We start from the raw sequence: 18,132 nt of genomic DNA, 5'->3' as shown, positions 1-18,132 counted from the left end.
TTAGTTATTTAATAGGCCATATTGTAGGTAATATCAGTAAAAACCCCAGTCAAACAAATCCCTCCACAATGTGTTTAAATGAGTATGATACAGTATAGCTGATACACTGTACTGATTAAAAGGGTGTTAGATGCCAAATATATGATACAACTATGTATTTGTTATTACACCTAGTATATAATAGAGTGTATTTTCTATTTCAGAGAAAGCAATGAAATAATAAAGAATTATAATATAAAACAATCCTTCTAGAGAAGAAATATTCAGAACTTTAAGCTTTTGATAAAAATATGGATGTATTTCCTTTAGTAAACATAACAAACTCCTTCTGAAGTAGCAGGTCTGTTACACGGTTGGAGATAGATGGCAGATCCAGTAATCACAAGACACTGTAGCTACCTTAAAACAAAGACACAAAAGTCAGCTTTTTAACTACACTATCGTATTTTCTCATGGATACTGACCACAACCAGAAAGAGACAAAAGAAAATTACCAAGTCATGGCAACTGTCAGAAAGGTGTAAAACATGGTATAGTGAAACTTACTTTTGATGATCTCCCAGTGGTCTTTGTCCAATGGATTTTAATAACGACTCTGGTCGAACTGTTAATTTTGGTGATGTCTTGGGGCTAGTATCAGAGTCTCCACTTTCTTCATCTCCCATGGCCTTAATATAGCTCCCACTTCTCATTCTTCTGCAGGGGATCTCTTCGTCCTTCCCACCAGCTGGGTATCCTCCCCATTCATCCTGAGGTACCTAATGGAGACCATAAAACACACACCTGAAATGTGCATTATTCTTTTCATATATTTAAATACTTGCTTCAATTTTTCATTTTACAAAGACAAGTCATGATTTTTTTCTTCTTCAGGAACAGATCACTTAGAAAGAAATTTCTGTGGTCCACAAATGATTTGGCAATTTAATTCCAACTTCAAGATCGGAAATTTTCAGTTTATGAATGTTGGAACTAAGGAACAATCATGGTTTGTGAGCTGCGCTGCAACATCTAGTTGTAGACATGCTCTAAATTGCAGGAATTAGCTTAGCTAAACCTCTTAAAAGTCTGCATACAGATTTTCAGCTGATAAACAGTAGGTTGATCAGGTGTCTCAGACACAAAACTCACTGAAAGCTGAGCACTTCAGAGTCTTTTACCAAGTCTCCTTACATGGGGCTTTGGCTGCTTTTCAGGAAGGTGAATGAAGCATTTAAGTTAAACTATGCTGTGATTTTGGCATAAATGCATAGGATTCTGATTCACAGAAAACTTCGGTTAAAAAAAAAGCAAATGTGATTTGTCTGAAACTGCAAAATAGTTCATAGGGGCTGTAACATATTAGGAACACAGTTAATTATTAATACATTTGGTTGAGACTGCTTTCATGCAGTTGAGGTGGTTTTTCGAGTAGTAAGATTGGTAGTCAGATAATCCACAGCTGTTGGATGGATATCTCTCTGCGCCACAAATCGGCAGAGAACAGTGCAGGAGTACATTGTCCTATCCAAAGTGAAATAAGCTTGTTTTAAGACTTATGGATAAACTCAGCAAGCCTGTCTCTGTCAGTATTGCTGATTCTTTGCTTTTTGTTTAATCTTCCAGGGTGCTGAGTCCTCTGGTCCTAATCCAGAAACACACTTAAGCATATAAGCAACTCTCTGAAATCCACTATAATGGCTCATGGTTAAAAAGAAGGATGTGACAGAATACATCAGTGGTCCAAGGCTGATGCACTTGGCAGCTTCAAATCTTTATAAACATAGTGGCTTCATATATATTAAACAGTACAACAGCATAATTTACCAATATACTATAAATGTAAACTTCCAGGTAAACATACATTAAGGAGTTTCTCCAGAGCAGGATGTCTAATAAAGACTTTCAGGTCAAACATATTTGAGACCTTCTGCCGACAGACTTCACTGCAGAGATGAAGCTGATGCTCCCTTTGGTTTCAGCAGTCTTGGAGATCAGATTTAAATAACTAACATGATCTGCCTGTCATCTTTACTGCCCTTTCAAGATACATGAATTAGCCACACACCAGGTGAACAGACCTGGTGCTCTGAGCCCAAAAAAGGATTAAGAGGGAAATAAAGTTTTAAAAGAGTGTGAACAAGTAAAGATAGAGATATTAAATTAAAGAAACATGCTCAGGAGAGAAAAAAGAGAAGCTGAAGATGAAGTCAGATAAGAAGAGATGAAACATTGCACAGATCAGAAAAATGTTAGAGACAAATATCAGGAAAAAAAAGGAGTTATATTCTCATATGAAGTAACAGGACAGAGCATGAATCTAAGTGAAATATATGTTAGATCATGCAAAGGAACAAACTTTTCATATTACTCAGCTTTGGGTGGTGATTGGAAAGGGAGCATGAAAAATCTTCCCAAACTTGAAGCCTGTAAATGTGATACATCATCCTCATTTCTTTTCTAAGATCTAGTATGTATGAGATTGATGTTGTAGGAAGGATTTTTGAGATTCTAGGAGACCTAAAGGGTATTTACATGTAGTGATACTTGTAATAGCCAGACTTCTAAAATCACACAGAGTCACAGAATCACAGAATGGTAGGGGTTGGAAGGGACCTCTGGAGATCATCTCGTCCAACCCCCCTGCTTGAGCAGGTACACCTAGAGCAGGGGGCACAGGAACGTGTCCAGGTGGGTTTTGAATGTCTCCAGGGAAGGAGACTTCATAACCTCCCTGGGCAGCCTGTTCCACTGCTCTGTCACCCTCACAGGAAAGAATTTTTTTCTCAAATTTAAAAGGAACTTCCTGTGTTCCAGTTTCTGCCCATTGCCCCTTGTCCTGTCATTGGGCACCACTGAAAGGGGTCTAGTCCCATTCTCTTGACACTCGCCCTCTAGATATTTATAAGCATTGATAAGATCCCCCCTCAGTCTTCTCTTCTCCAGGCTAAACAAACCTTGGTCTCTCAGTCTTTCCTCATAAGAGAGATTCTCCAGTCCTCTGATCATCTTTGTAGCTCTCTGCTGGACTCTCTCCAGTAGTTCCCTGTCTTTCTTGAACTACAGAGCCCAGATCTGGACGCAGAACTCCAGATGTGGCCTCACTACTCCAGATGTGGCCTCACTAGGGTGAAGTAGAGGAGGAGGATAACCTCTCTTGATCTACTGGCCACACTCCTTTTAATGCACCCCAGGATACCATTGGCCTTCTTGGCCACAAGGGCACATTGCTGGCTCATAGTCAGCTTGTTGTCCACCAGCACACCCAGGTCCTTCTCAACATAGCTGCTTTCCAGCAGGTCAGCCCCCAGCCTGCACTGGTGCATGGGGTTGTTCCTCCCCAGGTGCAGGACCTTGCACTTGCTCTTGTTGAATTTCATGAGGTTCCCCTCGACCCAGCTCTCCAGCCTGTCCAGGTCTCGTTGGGTGGCAGCACAGCCTTCTGGTGTATCAGCCACTCCTCCCAGTTTGGTATCACCAGCAAACTTGCTGAGGTCATGCTCTGTCCCTTAATCCAGGTCATTGATGAATACGTTGAACAGGACTGGACCCAGCACAGACCCCTGGGGAACACCACTAGTGACAGGCCTCCATCCAGACTCTGCTCCATTGATCACAACCCTCTGAGTTCTGTTGTTCAGCCAGTTGTCTGTCCACCTCACTGTCCACTCATTTAACCCACGCTTCTTTTGCTTGTCTATGAGGATGTTATGGGAGACAGTGTTCAAAAGCCTTGCTGGAGTTAAGGTAAACAACATCCACTGCTCTCCCTTCATCTACCCAGCCAGTCATGCTGTCATTGGAAGCTATCAGGTTGGTCAAGCATGATCTTCCCTTGGTGAATCCATGCTGACTGCTTCTGATAACCTTCTTGTCCTCTACATGCCTGGAGATGACCTCCAGAATGAACTGCTCCATCACCTTTCTGGGGATGGAGGTGAGGCTGACTGGTCTATGGTTTCCCAGGTCCTCCCTCTTGCCCTTTTTAAAGACTGGAGTGTTATTGGCTACCCTCCAGTCCTCGGGCACCTCTCCTATCCTCCATGACCTTTCAGAGATGATGGAAAGTGGCTCAGTGTCAGCATCCGCCAGCTCCCTCAGCACTCGTGAGTGCATCCCATTGGGGCCCATGGATTAGTGAGGATCCAGCTTACCTAAATGATCTCTAACCAAATCCTCCTCAACTGAGGGGAAGTCTTCCTTTCTCCGTTTTCTCCATCTCTCCATCTGGAGAAAATCTCCAGTTTTTTTCTCTCTCCTCTGGGGTCTGGGATGCCTGAGTGCCTGCCTTAGCAGTAAAGACTGAAGCAAAATATACAATATAAATATATTTTCTTAAGCTTTTTTTTTTTTAATCTACAGCTGGCAACACTATTAACTGTAAAAACCTGAATTAGAGAGCTATACTAAGAAACATACTCTCACTTCTAAATGTTCTCTATTACTTGTATGTCAGCATAGCTAAAAACAAAATTCAAATGCTGAAAAAGCATTTATTGGCATCTACGTGGGCCCACTGCAAGATATCCTGTTCAATTTTCTGTACTAAAGCTGAATTATTATGTTCAGTCTTAATATTATTTTTCTAAAAACTCATAACTTTTTCATAGAATAATTATTTTGTCTTGAAATTTCTTCCTTCATTTTAGCTTGAAGATAATTAAATAGAAAGTTTAAAAAGACATTGATCAATAACCTTTTACTTACTCAAGTGTAAAAAATGACTAGTTTCTCAATTTTCTTTTTTTCTGAATTTCCATGTTCAAATAACTAGATAAGGGCTGGATTTAAATGAGTAAACACGGGCTTATTTGTTGAATGAAGTTGAAATCTTATTTTAAAAGATAGGAACGACTGTTTTTTTTCACATTAAAGTATCTAAAAAATTAAGTTTCTTCACTGTGATAAGGAGCTTCATTGGGACACATCTTACAGTTATGTGCATTACTATTTTTGCTGATTACATTTACTTCGCTTTCTGAATTCATCAGTTAAATGAATTCACATGAAAGCTAAAACTGAAGAAGCCCTGCTCCATTTGTGCTTCTGATGTACTCACGGTATACAAAACACACCAAGAATCCCTTTCTGATCAGAGTAACTTGTTGACTATCTCAGAAGCCTTTACGATTGAAAACAAAAATTATTCACAATTAAAATATATGTAATTTTTTACCCTTGAGCCATTCAAAGGAGCAGAATACAAAGAACACAGGGAAAATGCTTCTAGAGCCTGGCAAGGAAGTTTGACAATGTGTTATCTCAGAAGGCTTCCTGGAGTCCTTTTGCTGTCTTCAAAAGCCAGTGAAAGGGCCCTTGACATTGTTTTTCCTTATGGACTGAGAACAGAAGCAAAATTTGAGTCCCAGTACAGCCTGGTTCATCATTTACTTTAGTTATAGGTTAAATACTTGGCAAAATCTTTCCAAATCTAGGCCATCTCAGACCCCAATATAGCTTGAAAGAAAAGCAGAAATATTATACTAGTTCAAGAAAGATTTTTATTTTGAAATATTAACAAAAATATTTAACAGCATGTGTGATGGTCATTAAATGTATATTTTCCAAAACATGAAAAGGGCTTTGCAGCTTGCAGAAATGCTTTCTTACAATAGTTACCAGTGCCTAAAATTCCCATCTGCAGGGCTTGCAGCTGCTAATTGGGAATAATTACCCTAATTATCCACTTGCATATAGTCATGAGTGCTGATATTTATAATGTCTAAAAAGGCCTTCCTCCTGTTCTAGATATTAACATGAATCCTTGTATATGCAGCTTCTATCCACACAGGAGTCAGACTGCATATTACCATATGAACTTCCTTTTGTAAGAACAATGAGCTGACAAGGTCTGGATCTTTTCATTTAATTTTGTCACTGGCTGCTGATTTGCTTATAACTATTAGAGAAAATGATGAGTCTCTTTCATAAATTTCATGCACTGTTTCTGTGAGGAGCAAAACCAGGTTCAGAAAATTTGGGATTTTTTAATTGTTCTGCTATTGTTTCAGTGTAATATCTTACATTAGTCACCTAGGGCCAATTTTGTCAAAACACCTGGTACCTAAAACTTACTACATTTTATGGAGCTGATCCTGATAGTGAACTCCAGAACCTTAGGTAGGACCCTAAATTTCCCATAAAAGGCATTTAGGAGAGCTAGCTCATTCAGAGTAGCATCCAAAAGGAACCAAGAGGCCCCTTCAGTTAGCAACCAAAATGTGAAGCATGAAGAAGAAACTCAAATGCTTCTCCCTTCTTGGGTTTACTGTACCTGCTTACAGGTACAGCAGAGAGGCCCTTCTGTCATTTCCCATTCAAAGCCTAACACCATCTTCTGAAGAAGAAATTAAGAATCTTTTTGCAAAGAACTAAGCAGCCTTGTTCTTTTCTTCCATGATGAAATGGCTGTGGAAGTGGGAGATGTTACTGCTCTTCTAACCAATACCTTCTAATCAGTAGTGGTTGCAGTGGGAAGGAAAAGCCTTAGGGCTGATAAACTAACTGGCATGATCTCCTCCTCTTTTTGTAATTTGTGGCCTTTTCACGACACACTCACGTTGCCTGGGGAGGGCTGGTTAATAGAGAGGGACTTCATGTACAAGGAAGGGTGTGCTGCAGCCTCATGATCCAGGCACTTACCTGGAATGAGGGAGCTTAGTTATAGTCCCTGGACTAGTGTGAATTTTATGTTAAAGAGTGTTTGGATCAAACTTGTGGAGCATTTCAACAAAGAAAAAAGTGCCTTTGCTCCAAACTGTCTTACAGCCTGCTGCTCAGAACGCAATTTGGGGAATTGAGAAGACCGGGGTTTGACCTTGTACAGGCTAAGGAAGTAAATGAACTCACATCTTCACAATGCGTATTCTAGAAACTTTGTTACTATGAAAAATAATTTCCTTTTTTTAGAAGAAAAGTCACTATCCTTGTGTTTTGTTAGAAGTCCTTCCTTTACGTGTCTTGGTTGTGCTCAGATTAGACCTGTCAGAAGAAATGGATTTGAGATCCCTGACTGGACTTTGGCAGTAAGTCTGTCCCCTGATTCTCAGATTGCACAAATTCTGTGTGTAAGCAACAGCATGTTGTCAGGGAAAGCAGGGACGCATTCACCAAACCTCCAGAACAAACTAGGAATCATGGAATTGCTGAGGTTGGAAGGGCTCTGGAGGTCTCTAATCCAGCCTGCTGCTCAAAGCATGGTCAGGTACAGCAGGTTTCACAGGACTGTGTCCAGCTGGATTTTGAATGTTTCCAAAGATGGAAACTCCACAACCTCCCTAGGCAACCTGTTCCAATATTTGGCCACACTCAGAGGGAAAAAGTTTTTCTTTATATCTAATCAGAGATAGGTAATCTAGGCTCCCATTCAGGAACTAGTGCTAGCAGTCTGAATATTCAACCTTGTCTCTAAGAAATGATGATGTCAAAGCTTGAAGAACCGATGAAATATTAATTCTTCTGGACTTTGGCCACTGTTAATTTAAGCTTTTTAATTTCAGTTTAGGTTTTAGCTAAAGAAGTCAAACTGGCAACATCTACTGGCATTTCAACACAGATCTGCTCCTGTTGTTCCACATTTGCTCCCAGCTCCCAAAATTTTAAAGGTGTTCCACTGTTCAGAACTGCTGATCTGCTTAAAATCTGGCATATCACTTTACTATCTAAAATGAAACACTTCTAAATATATGGCTTCAGCTGAGGGAGCTGACTATCACTTCTTCATATTTCTCATTCTCAAAGGTTAAAATGAGGATTACCTACCTCACAGTAGTCCTGTGAAATCTAATTAGCATGCAGGTGTAAAATGCACTGAAATATTCATTATGACCTAAATCTTATTTTAGTAACATAAATTTCACATTTTACTAAAAGCAGAAGCTGTCTATGCATGAAATTAGACTATAGATGATATGAAGAAGGATAAGATATGAAACACTATGTAGTAGATACGTATTTTTTATTTAATTTTATGCTTTCTCAGCCTGGTCAAGAAGATGATTCCCCCCCTCCCACCCCTCCCTAAAAAAAAAAAGAACACAATCTGAAATATAGGTAAGAAATTTTCTCTTAAATCACACCTTCTTCAAGGAGCCTCAGAAAAACAGCCTTTGTGGACAGCTGTGAGTAGATGAAAGTAGACAACAGTCTTGCAAGGCAGACAGAAATGCTTTTTAGCATGGTAGAAAGTTTCCTTGATATTCTAATGGGAGGTGGGAGCTGGACCTCCTGTGTTTTGAAAATTTTTGCTGCAGAAGGAACAATTCTGAAGTTAATGACACTAATGACATTCCCTATTTACTGGCTGTGGACTCTAGAGCCTATTGGTTTAGCTTTTTGCAGAAGGGAAGAGTGCAGTATCTGAAAATAAAACTTTGTTTCCTCAGTAGCTAACCTTGTGTCTACACCTCAACGCCATTCTCAGTGAACATTTTAAACTAGTTTTTTTCTGTGGGTTTTTTTAATGTGCTTATTCATTGTTCAAATAACATGAATTATACAATGAAGCCATTAAAAAATCTCTACAAAATATGCCAGGGACTCCTCCTTGGCACTAACAATGCCAATACTCATAATTAGCTTTAATTTTCACATGCCACCCACTACTCCCTGAATTCCTTGACAGCTCAGAAGCACTGAGAGTTCTTGCAGCATTCCCCAAAAGTCCAACGCCACTGTCCATCAAGGTAGGAGTTAATCTGAGAAAGCAAGAGGCATCTTTGTCTTGCCAGCCATTCTCTCCAGGCCTTGCTATCAACAGCCATAGTATCACAGGACGAGAAAGACAATCACATAGATCCAAAACAATATGTGCTTTACACTGGGTTGAAAACAACTTGAATTCAGGAATTTGAGAGTTGGGAATGGACTGGACACCCATGTAGATCACAGAACACAAACATAATATTCCAGGTGGGAGATATTCCAATAGGCAAATCAGTACCAGCATTTTTTACTGCCTGATTTTAGTTTTTCTTGTGTAGTTCCAAGCAAAGCTGCGCTAACTGATCCTTGATAGAAAGAAGACTTCTGTCCAGTGTAGTCAGGATTGCTTAGTCACCACTTCTGTATTTTCTACTGCACAGTGTTCTTTTCATTTAAATAATACTTTATACCTCTTACCTCAACAGCGATGAGCTCAAAACAAAAAAGAACCAGCACTACGTTTCCTAATTGGTTCTCTAGCAACAATGTGAATTGTAATCTGAGGATGGTTAAATACTGTAAATGGTGGTGTTGTGAGGACTCTGTGACTTTTATTTATATGCCTTGGATGAATGTGGGCCAAATGCCCACCTCATAACCCGCTATGCTCACACTGCTGGCAAAGACCCTTGCAGTTCAGCCACCTACAAATCCTCTGCTAGGTTGCTAGGTCCTTCTGGGACCCTCTGTTGTCATTTCGATGACATCATCATATCATAATGATACGTCATCACATTCCCTCTGTGCCATTTTGACATGGTGGAGCGAGGTGCAGTCCGACGGCAGCAGTGGGCCTGTCCACATTATAAGTGATTTTTGCTTGCTAATCCTGGAGCAAACTGAGATCTTATGCCAGAACTTTGATATGAGATGAGCTTGGACTGAAAGGAGGGCTTGGCCTGTACTTAAATGAGAACCCAGATATACATAGCCTCTCAGTCTAAGACACAAAAACTGTAGGGATTCAACCAAGAAACCTGGGTTCCAGCTGGCTGCATATTTCCTTTGGTAAGTGACCCAGGATGCTGCCTGGTGGTCAGCTTACGCCACTTTAAAATTATACTACCATCAACTTCAGTGGGACAGGTTTTCCTTAAGCAATATTCAGCTTTTCAAGAAATGCTAGTAATGGTAAAGTGACTTACAAGTGGAAAATTACCCTAACAACAATAATAAAGATAAGTAAAGACAAGTATTCAGCTGAACTGGTGAGTTGCTCCAACTCGCTGTGCTGATGCACAGTCATCAGTACTAGCGAGAGAGAAGGCTGAAAATGGTACGGTGATTATCCTAGGGCTGTGCATACGTTAGTAAATGAAGACCACTGTCTTGCCCGGAGGTCAGCTGGCCTGAAGCACTTTGAACTCGTGCTGTTGAGCAGTCTTTGCCTCCAAACCAGTGTGACTACTAGGAACAGTCCCTGACCTGGCTAAGTCCTGAACTGTACCAGGATCTATTTAGGGAAATACTGGCTTGCTTGGATGAAAACAATGCCCAAGACAGGCTGAGCCACATAGCAGTGTAGAGGATCAGGATGCAGTGCCAAGGAACCTCTTCTGACACTATGCAGTTTGATAGCATAGGTGTAGCATAAGGTAGCATAAGGTAGCGATTATTTTAATAATGGTGGTCCACAGAAGCATCAAAGCCCAAAACTTGGAACTTCTCATGCTTGCCAAAAAATGCAGCATTTCTGCCAATTAATTTTCTGTAGTCATGCACCCAGAGTTTGTTTTTCTCTTTGGCTTTTTGGGCCAGCTCATAGCTGTACTTTCCTTTACAACTTTCTCTATAAATAGAATTAATTTAATTACAATGCAAATTCTGCTAAAACCAAGCACAGAAAGGCTAAAGACCTAAACTGCATTGCAGCTTGTCACTCACTACAGGTGAAGGAGAGACAGGAATATACCTGCCAGCTGGGCTGCTGACTGACAGGGCAGCAGACGAGGCCCAGTGTACCACAATATCAGCAACTGAAGCTAAGTACAAGTTTTCCTGGCAGATATTTTTGGGAGAGGTAGACTGAATTGCCTGAACTGCATTTGCAGGGTGGACAGAACCCAACTATCTGCGCAGTGAATAAAAACAGCCTATTTTTTTGACTGATGAAGTTGTGGGAAACAAGACTCCGTGAGTGCGAGGCATGTGCTTCTGCTCATATGGAGTCACCTGCATCCCTGTGGCCTCGCTGCATCATGTCCAATGCTCCCTCAGGCAGCTGGGGCCCTGTGCAGTACAGTGCAGGCATTGCAGTGCCTTACTATTCTATCCTTTTCTAGCCACTTTAGGAAATGGGAAAATAAAAGTATCACCGGCCTCTTCAGCTCAGACTCTCAACATTGCATGACCTATCAGCCAAAATCACCCGTAGGTCCCTCTGGAAATATCTTTGCCTTTACTATTGCAGACACTAAGGCAAACTCAGAGCTGTCACCTTACCATTACCTGTGTGAGTGGGGCAAGACCCCACAGACCATTCATGGCCACACAAAGTATAGAGTAAGAGACAAAAATGCCCTTAAAGGAAGACAGGGAGAGGTGCTCCCAACACAAAACGCACAGCACCTCCAAACCCACAGAGACTGCAGATGTAGCAAGGATTCCAACATTGCAGAGCTGTTACAAGGCTGGAGAGGGAAGAAGAACCTAAAAGGCAGCACACCCAGGGTTGACCCAAAAGGAGGACTGTAGTAAACAGTGTCTTATATAATCTAAGCAGGAAATGATATAACATTTTTTTCTATTTTTATAGGGCTACTACTGAAACAAACAGTGTATGTCTTTAAAACAAATAATTTTAAAGGCTGTATAGAATAGATCTATTTGCTGCTTATCCATTTTTCTCATTTTAACTAATGATTGACAGTTTTGAACAGTTCATAGAATCATAGAATGTCCTGAGTTGGAAGGGACCCACAAGGATCATCTAGTCCAACTCCTGTCCCTGCACAGGACAACCCCAAATTCGCACCATGTCTCTGAGGGCGTTGTCCAAGTGCTTCTTGAATAGCGCCAGGCTTGGTGCCAGGACTGCCTCCCTGGGGAGCCTGTTCCAGTGCTCCACCACCCTCTGGGGGAAGAACCTTTTCCTAATACCCAGCCTAAACCTCCCCTGGCACATCTTCCTGCCATTCCCTCAGGTCCTGTCATTGGTCACCAGAGAGAAGAGATCAGCACCTGCCCATCCTCCTCCCCTTGTGAGGAAGCTGTAGACCACAATGAGGTCTCCCCTCAGTCTCCTCTTCTCTAGGCTGAGTAAACCAAGTGACTTTGGCTGCTCCTCACACAGCTTCCCCTCTAACCCTCCACAAACTTCATGGCCCTCCTCTGGGCACTCTCTAGTAGCTTTGTATCCTTAATGTACTGTGGTGCCCAAAACTGCACACAGCACTTGAGGTGAGGCCACACCAGCGCAGAGCAGAGCAGGACAATCACCTCCCTTGACCAGCTAGCTATAGTTAACTCCAGATGATTCCAATTGTTTAGCTTACAGAGTGAAAGGAGTAGGTTTTTCCTCCCTAGCTACTGCTTAATGCTTAACTATCTGCACACTTTTGAAAAGATCAGTTCCCCTACCAGAAGTACCAGAGACTTTATCCATATAGACGTTCAGCCACTTAAACATATGTGCAACTCCACTTTAAAAAAAACAACCTCTAAGCACTATACTGTAAGATGGACAAAACCTGTTGGGGAAAAAAAAAAAGAAAGCAACATTTATGAATGCTTCACCATTTTTTATAGTCACCTCCTTGCAGGAAAAATGGTATAGACTGCTCAGGAGAGGAGCAGGGTCTGCCCTAAGCAGCATAGGAGGGTGTGAGAGCATTACAGCCCCAAGTGCGTGCTCCTGGCAGTCTCATTTGACAGATGCAACTGGCCTGGGTGTATAAAATAATAAGTTACTCCTTACTGAAAACTTCTTCGGAGCCAGCGACACCTTTGGGTAACTACTGCAAAGGTCAGCCTTCAGCTTTGGTGAGGTGAACATTGAAAAACAATTTGGTAGAACACTGTAGTAATCTTATAAAGGAGGGCAATACCGCCTGATTAAAGGGCAGTGGGATCATGACCTCCCTTTTCTACTCCTAGCTTTGACATTTCTACAGTAATAGGGACTTGTTTCGGCAGGTTTAAGAAAATACCAGCTCTGAAATCTTTCCACTCTTGTTCGGAAAAAAGCTTCAGCAATTCATTTCAGCCAATATGAGCATCCTAGCACAGGGGCATGGAAGCAGTGTGCTGTTGTACCACTGATTAACATTGCGATTCAAGACACCAGTAATCTGAGACAACTGTTTGGTCAGAGCTTTACACCATCACTGACTGAATATATTTATTTTCTGGTTTTGTTTTTGTTTTTTTGTCCCCCCCCGGAAGGGATATTTAAGAAGTATTCTGGGTTTTGTGACACATGAAACTATCAGCATTCTTTAAATACAAGGAAGTGCAGCTTTATTAAATCCTTTTTATTTTGTGTTCTTGAAGTTGTAAGTGCAATACTTCAGAGAGATGATGGGTAGAGAGAACAGTATAAGGAACAAATATGAGTGGCTGAGCTTGCTGCTCTATATGGGAGGGAGGACTACACCCTTGCTGACCTAGGGGATAACTTCACAGAGTGGCCCCAGGTGCTGCAACAGATGTAGGCCAATATTAACGCTGCAAAAGGACTGTGGGGCATTAACTGTCCCATCATTTCCCTTATTGTCTGGGCGTTACAGGTCTCTTGCACATCACTGCTGACCGGGAGGGAACAGGACTAGCTGAGACAGCCTTGTGGGACTGTAATGGGCTGTAGAAATCAAAATGGCACAGCACATGTCCATGCTGATTTAGGTTGTAGACTACCCTGCTACCCTACTAGCTACACTAGCTTTTTGTGGTGTGGAAACAACCCAGTCAATTCTGGAGTGATGGCCAGTCGTAAATCATTGTGAAGGCAGTGTAGGCGATAGTGATTTGGATGTTAGTATCAAAACTCTGCTGGCTCTGGCTAACTCCACAGTATGCATCAGTTGGTAGAGTATTGGATGTAGTTTCTGTAGTTCATATTTGGGTTTATGTCAAGCAAACAGATACCATCTAGTTTACAAAGATGAAGTGTTGAGAAAGGTGCACTGAGTTCAGATCCATCCATCCTTGCAAACCAGAGGGAGAGTGCAAAGCAGTAGCATGCCTCTCAAGGGCAACGGTCTCATTTGTAGGAATCTGTCCTGTCCCCAGAAGAGTTCCTGGAAAAATGGAACTGAGGGCTTAATGCCTATTTATCTATTAGCTTGTCCTCAAAGCTCTTTTCCATGAAGGCATAACTTAAACCAGCAAAGAGCCTTGTTGAAACTGCTGCTTTTTTCTTTTTTTTGAGAGACCAACTCTTGTGCTTTTCTTTCATTCTGTAGAGAACACCGCAGACATTATTACCCACAGGCTTAGCAGTGCCAGTGCTGTAACGGATGACGCTAGTACTTACATGCACTAGGAAGACAGGAGTGGGCTGAAGCCATTTTTAGAACAACAGGCTATTTTCTCTTTTAGTGCTGACTCATTCACTGTACCTTGTGGTATGTTTACCTTGATTGCTTGCCGCTTCACAGGCTGTTGAATGGCTGAGGGGGGAATATCAGTGACATGTAGCACTGTGCTCCAGAACTTCAGTGATGGTGAGTGCTCTGCTCTTGCCTGTCTTTTGGCTTTATTGTAGGGATTACTTTTCTTTAACTAGCATTCACAGTTATTTCAGTCCTGGAAACTGCAAGCGACACTGTTGTATTCATCATTTTAGCACAGCTGTCTGGTTCATATCCATTTTTTCTGTTGAAAATCTTTGTTCCTCACTAGTACTCATATCAGAGTAAAATTAATCAAAGTCATTGCACTGTATATGTGTTGAACCTAATTAGCCAAAACAGCTGATGAAGACAGAATAGATCTCACAACTAATTCATCTTTTTCTTAACATATTTTATATTAAAATTAAAATGACGTGAAAGCAGTAGCAGCCGCTATAGCTAAAGCTATACAAACGTGCTCTTTACTGCATGTGTGATCTCCTTGGACTATTCTGCATGCAGAGTAAGATGACAAAAGTGTTTTGTGTCCAGAAATGCACTTGTAGCTCAATTTGTCTGCATTCAAAACAGAAATTAAAGGCCCATACATAAAAACTGTTGTCAATCATTCACAAGAATGTGATAAATGCTATTACTGTACAGTTACAAACTGCTGCTCTCTGCTCCTGTGGTGGTAGTTGACCGTCTGGTTCACATTACAGCTAAGCTGAATTGACGACAAGCTTAAGCCCAAAGCAGCTTCCCACTCTTCCCCTCTCCCGTCTCTCTGCATGTTCCGGCCACTTCCACTGTAGCAGAAGTGATGTAAGTCTGACCTGAACTTTAGATGAGACAAAGAAGCACTATTTTATACAGTTTCATTTCTACTAATTTAGTTCTCTGAAACTGTCCACTTTAGGACTAGATGACCACCTATGCTGGAACAAGGCATGTTGACTGAATCACCTCTAACTCACAACAGCACACTCGCCATGCAAGGAGGTGCCTCAGCTGCAAGGACTATCTGTGGAGAAGCAGGGAATGTGAGAGGAGCCAGAGGAGCCAGAGGCTAAGCTTGTTGATTTACCAGGTTAAAGAAATACTTGCTTTCAACCCTGGGACATAACTTAAGCATATAATGTGCAGATGCCTTCAAAACCTTTTCTCATTTCCTGTTTTCAGGCATCTGTGAATTTGGTAGAAGGTCACTTCTTGGAAGTAAGTTTCCATTGGTCACTCTTCAGAGTTTCAGTTTTAAGGCAAAAGCAGCTCAGTAATTACCAGGGAAGACAAAATGGAAGCTGAGAAACAACACAGAAAACATGGTCTCAAGCACAGGCCTAAGACACTGCCATGGTCTTCCAGTTTGGGACTCTGTATATTAAAACCCTTCGGTGGAAAATAGAAGTAACAGTATTTTATACAGGTGTTGAAAGAAAAAATAACAAGAAGGAGACCAGTAGATAGAAAAGTGAGTTGGATACAGTGGATCCTCATAAAACTAGGTAGCAGAGTAAAAGCCATATATATATTATAAATTTATAATATTAATATATAAACATAGAAAATTAATTTTTATTATTCTGGGGTATATTTATGTGTTCATATATAAGATCACTGAAGGACTACAATTTCACAGCTTTGTTTTAAAAATAATTTAAAAATATATAGCTGACATCACTCAGGAGAAATGTCTTGTAATATCATGTGTTGCAATGCTATAAACACAGAGATCCTGTGAAGGGCCTCATGTTTTTTGCTAATCTGTTCACTTGTGCACCTCAGGGAAATCTGCTGCTGCATAATCAGCTTCATAATCCCTTCATTTTTCATTTCCAAATATTCTCGAGCAAGGCAGTAAACTCTCCTGGCTAGGGATCCTGACATGTTTCTCTACCTTTCTCAGTTTCTGAACCTAACGATTATTTTTATCCAATCATTATTTAGTGATGCTTCTTACACTCCCGTAAGAAAAGTTAAATATCCTTCCTCAGTTTTGTAGATAAAGTATTTGAAGTGTGCAGTGATTAACAAATTACATTTCCTGGGTCAGAAAGAAAGTTCATGGCAGAGCTAATAATGGGACTTATACTTCTTGTCTTAATGACAACAGTGTGACAGCACAGCATCCCTCAAAGTAGAAGTTTCAAAACCAAGCATTTAGTTATGACATTGACAGATGTGGTCCTTTCAGTTTGTTTGCTGACCTTGGGCTAGTGAATCAGCCAGCCACTTAACCTGAAGGATATCTGTGCTCTGAATGGCATATTCAGAGCATAGATATAGATATATACAGAACATATATCTTACTCAAATATTTTGTAATGAGAATATTCCTGTTGTAGAATTCCTGGTTTTATTGCTTTGGATACAACTATAGATTCTTTACGGTAGCAACAGAGCACTCAAATTTGCAATAGAGTATCTCTGTGAATGGCTACTACCCCATTTTTAAAAGGGCTTAAAATCAAAGATCACAGAGAAAGTCTCTAGTGCAGCAAAAATTTGAATTCACATGTCCTAGATTTTAAGCTGGATGAACCTGCCAGTGGATGAACCTTCCTAATTACTGGATAAAAGTTCCTTTCTGTAGCCATCCCAAATTCACAAAAAGCACGAAACAATGACTGTAAAAAATGTGCTTTCATGCTCCCTGGGCTTGCCATGGGGCTTGATCTAAAGCTTAGTGATAACCAAGTTAGTCTGTGAACTCAGTGTTTCATGTTCATGTGCAGATGCTGGTATAAGTTGGGAGTAAGGAGAAGGCCCATGAAAAGTAAAAACTGGTGGCTTCTCCAAAGGAAAAATGAGATGTAAAGGGGGGAAAGAAGAAACAATGAAACATGGTGAGAAGGAAAGCACAAAACCCAGCAGAGATGTAGAGGAACCAGAGGTGCCTGCACAGAGGTATGGGTACGTCATGGTAAGGAAAAAACTAGCCATACCTATACTTCTCTGTAATTTTGGAGCTGTACACTTGGTTTTAGAACACAGACACAAGTGGAAGTTTCTGCACAGGACGTACTTCCAGTTCTGGCTCATTGAGTTAGATCAAAAACTTCCAGGGAAGTGCAGGCTGTTTTACATACATGAGAACTGTACTTGCATATGATAAAATATCACAGCTGTCGGTCTAAACTGGAATCAATTTGCATGGTAATGCTACGAGGGTTGCAATTTCTTTATTTTCCTTTCTCTGTAATGAGGAACTTTCCCTGTTTCAGTAGGGAAGATTGATCCTGGATGTCTGCATATGCATTTGAGAGTGAATTTGAATGGCTCTTTGAGAGTGAGTCATTACTATTGGTCCCCTGCATGGAAGTACAACGGTTGCTAGTCTGTGTTTGTTGGCTTCTGCAGAGCCCACAGGAACTGAAAATCTCTAAATACGTATATCTGGAGTGGAGAATTACCCATGTTAATGTGAGAATTGGTTAAGATCTGAAGAAAGACAAGTTCCTTAAAAAGAAATAAAAGAGAAGATACTCAGAACAATATGGGCTTTGCAGGCTTTACTTGGTAAAAACACCTAAGGGAATATATGTATACTATGTTCTTTCCAGTGGCAAAGCTAGCCGAAGAAGTTACCCCCCCAGCTATTCCCTTCTTTCTGCTCTTCTCCCACTGCAGTTCTCTGTACACCCTGAGGTGCTAATGACATTTGCCCTGGGACTGTGCTGGACCTAAGCTATATAAATGTCTAAAAAAAGTATTTTGGAAGATAATTTTTAAACCCCTATCCCTTCAACATTCAGATCATCGTGCAGCATCATAAATGGCTACACTAGCATGACTTTGGGGTGGCAAATGTCCGCAAGCAGCAGGTATGAAAGTTTAAGTGTAGGAGAAAGTGGGAGCTTCTTGGTTGCTGCTAAAGAAAGCAAGCGTGTGGAACACC

The 18,132-nt window shown here is 41.0% G+C and overlaps 1 protein-coding gene across 2 annotated transcripts in view; it reads right to left on the bottom strand.

The window, feature by feature from the left end:
• DLGAP2 (DLG associated protein 2) overlaps positions 1–18,132 on the bottom strand; it is a 487,901-nt gene that overhangs the window by 75,831 nt on the left and 393,938 nt on the right. For both annotated transcript variants that reach the window (XM_075086917.1, XM_075086916.1), the window contains one exon: positions 547–758. In XM_075086917.1, the coding sequence (XP_074943018.1) occupies positions 547–758 (212 nt within the window). The remainder of the gene's footprint in view (positions 1–546; positions 759–18,132) is intronic.

This window comes from Phalacrocorax aristotelis, chromosome 3 (assembly GCF_949628215.1).
Source record: "Phalacrocorax aristotelis chromosome 3, bGulAri2.1, whole genome shotgun sequence".
NCBI classification, from domain to species: domain Eukaryota; kingdom Metazoa; phylum Chordata; class Aves; order Suliformes; family Phalacrocoracidae; genus Phalacrocorax; species Phalacrocorax aristotelis.
Note: the sequence above shows the minus strand (reverse complement) of the source record. Positions and strands in the feature narration are given on the sequence as shown.